General features: G+C 38.9%; 1 protein-coding gene across 1 annotated transcript; it reads right to left on the reverse strand.

The window, feature by feature from the left end:
* Window positions 1-307: 307 nt before the first annotated feature.
* LOC109875128 (regulator of G-protein signaling 5-like) lies at window positions 308-2668 on the reverse strand. Its single transcript, XM_020467338.1, has 5 exons — window positions 2507-2668; window positions 2231-2317; window positions 1971-2032; window positions 1303-1469; window positions 308-1101 (listed from the first exon to the last, which is right to left on the reverse strand). The coding sequence occupies exons 1-5, from the start codon at window positions 2548-2550 to the stop codon at window positions 925-927; spliced, it is 537 nt and encodes a 178-aa protein (XP_020322927.1). The 5' UTR covers window positions 2551-2668; the 3' UTR covers window positions 308-924.
* Between the last annotated feature and the right edge of the window lie 295 nt (window positions 2669-2963).

Consider the following 2963-nt stretch of genomic DNA (forward strand, 5'->3'; position numbering starts at 1 on the left):
CTGCAATTTGTGTGCCTGCCTGATACTAAGGAGGCAAAGGCTTCATCCCAATTAGATGGGAGATTATGGTGCATGGCCAGTGATGATTATCTTTCATTTGTTCTTGGAGCCAAATTATTTCAACCTCCTTCCCCTTTGTCTTCTCGGTCTATATACCGTATGTGCAAGTCAGAGAGGAGAGACAGATATGATGGATATGTTTTGCATGTTTCATATATCATATTGAATGTAAAATACATCAAACCTTTGATCTGATCATTTCTGTCCTTTTTGATCTGGTAATGAAAATGAACAAAACCTCATGTCATTATGTTTCATATAGTTACATTTTATTTCCAAAAATAATTCTGTCAGATAAGGAATTCTGGAAAGAAGAAAAAACATAAATATATATGCATAAATATTACAATCTAAGTCGAACAGTTGCACAGTAGAAACAAATAAATAAATGCAAATAAATACAGAAATAAATAGACAAATTAAAGCATCGGATAGTACAAAACTATAACAGCTTCTCCATCAGTGATTGTGCAAAGCAGTCCTATTCCATCTCATTCTTCTTTCTACACAAAAATCAGTGAACAGGAACCTCTTGGTGTGTCCTCTTGGTGTGTCCTTGTCCTCACCTTTTGCAAACCTCAATACCTCAATCTTCACATTGAGCGAGGCTCTTTCCCAGGCCACAGGACAAGATTTCCAGTCTTGATTCTGACTGACTTCCAGTCCAACATTCATCTCCAGTTGCCCCTCCATACTTCTGACCAATCAGTACTGAGGAGGAACCTAGTGAGGCTACCTGGTTTCCAGTGTGTGCTTTTCAGCTTGTTTCCTATAGACGTCTCCTTTGTGTCCCATTCGCCACTTGCAGTGGGCCTTAACCAACCTTAACCAGCATCAACCAACATTAACCAGCCTTAACTGGTCTTAACCGGCTTTGACCTGCTGACTGATCTCCAGGTAGGTGATGGACTTGAGGAAGCGAGGGTAGCAGTCTTTCTCCATCAGGGCGTAGATTTTCTCCTGGGCCAGGCTGAAACAGGACTGGCTGGGGCGCTCCAGGTTCTTCTTGGTGATGGCTTTGGTCTCATGGTCTAGGTTGACCTTGGTAAAGAGGGCAATTTTGATTAATATGTGTTTAACAATAAACTAAGTGTTACTGAGTATTGTTCATGTACAATTAGTAAATTATGTGTGTGTGGGCGCATATATTTCTGCAGTGTACATCGAATCCATGAATTCCCCTTCAAACATATTCTGTATGTAGTTAGAACAATTGAATCATTGTATTTGTATTGTATATACCTCTCTTGGTGCGTCACTGCAGACATACTCCTCATAGATTTTCTTAGCCTTGGCGGATAGCTTTGAGGAGGGCTTGGTTATCCTGTAGTCTTCACAGGCCAGGTAGAAAGCTATGTTCTCCTCACTAAACTCTGACACCAGGAAAGCTCTGAACAAGCACAGTCCATCTGGAAAAGAAAAGATGAGACTCAATTTCAACATGTGTCCATTTTTGATATTTGGAAAAAGCTGCATTTCCTATAGTGTTTAAGTATGAATAGTATATTTTAATGTGATATTATGAGTGCATCATGATACTGCTCTTTAGGCTATTTATTCTGGCTATATGGGGTACCAGCCACATGGCTTTTCCTATCCACTTTTTCAATGCACATCTCTACAAGATATACTTCTGAGCTTGTACAGTATGCCCAATTAAGTATGCTAAAGATGCAGGATCTTAATTTGACCAGTTTCCCACAGCAGGAAAATAATCCTGCAGCAACAGGAAAAGTGAATTATTGTGTGGGTTATAATTAATGGACATTTTTGAAGGGGTTGACACACTTTTAGCTTTTTAAAATAATTTCCTGCAACAACAAGGTGATCAAATTAAGATCCTACATTCGTATATCATTTAAGTAAGAGAAGTGATCAGTATGATAACCCATATCAATAATCAGACTTACGTTGGTTGGACAGCAGGTTCTCAAACGACTGCCTCCATTTTAAGGGCTCGTCCATATTTAACCTGTTGTTAAAAAGCGTCAGGTTAGTTCACCCAGTCCTAAGAATATTTGTTAGCATTTATTTAGCATAGTATCCTAAAGTTTTTTTTCTTCCATTTCCGGTGCAAAATTTCAATCGTGACTACATTTATCACTATTCAATTTAGATCAAGTTTAAAAATCTATATAGCAGTTGAGTATTCTGAGCTAAAATATCTTACCTTATTTTGTCAGTCTTGTGTGAGTGACTGATGCTCAGATCTGGCTTCTGTAGAAAGCTTCTAAAGAGAGCTTTGAGTTCCTTTGCCCTGTGAAAACAGAGACACCATTTACATTAGATTGATGCAATCATTCACATCTTACTTACAACTGTCTATCGAATTTCCCCATGAAGTAGCTATATAATAATTCCCATCGATGTAAATCCAAAATGTAACCCAAATCCAGGCACATATATTGAGATGGAAGAGATAGTAGAGATATATGACAAGACATACCTCTCCAGACATGTGATAGGCAGTGATTCCAGTTCTCGGCACATGGTGGGAGATGATGAGATGTGATCCTTTGTGCTACTGTGCTGTATTTCTGTAGTGTTACGGAGCTTCTAGTCTACGATGGCTCTTACACTGCAGTGAAACTAGTTCTCAGTGTGGTCTACTGGCTGTGTGAAGAGTGTGTTTTTATAAGGCAGCCCCCTCTGTGACATCACGTCTCTTAGCCAATGACATGAGGGCCGTGGGAGGAGCAAAATACTCCCTCGTTTAATTTGTTTTCTTTTTGGGGGGGGGGGGGGACCATCACGTGTGACCATCACGTGTGTGATTAGAAAGAAGGAAGCAAATATAAGCAAGCATATTATATTTAGCAAGCATAATTATAAAGTTAATTGCAAATCCACACAATAATTTATTTAAATGTGTTGTATGGATTGAGTTAATTTCCAGCCCTCAA

Source organism: Oncorhynchus kisutch, linkage group LG30 (genome assembly GCF_002021735.2).
Source record: "Oncorhynchus kisutch isolate 150728-3 linkage group LG30, Okis_V2, whole genome shotgun sequence".
Classification (NCBI taxonomy): domain Eukaryota; kingdom Metazoa; phylum Chordata; class Actinopteri; order Salmoniformes; family Salmonidae; genus Oncorhynchus; species Oncorhynchus kisutch.

Coding starts and splice junctions, on each gene's coding strand:
- LOC109875128 (XM_020467338.1), bottom strand. CDS start 2,550: ATGTGCCGAGAACTGGAATCACTGCCTATCACATGTCTGGAGAG. Junction 2,318..2,506: donor CCTATCACATGTCTGGAGAG/GTATGTCTTGTC, acceptor CTGTTTTCACAG/GGCAAAGGAACTCAAAGCTC. Junction 2,033..2,230: donor CACAAGACTGACAAAATAAG/GTAAGATATTTT, acceptor TTTTAACAACAG/GTTAAATATGGACGAGCCCT.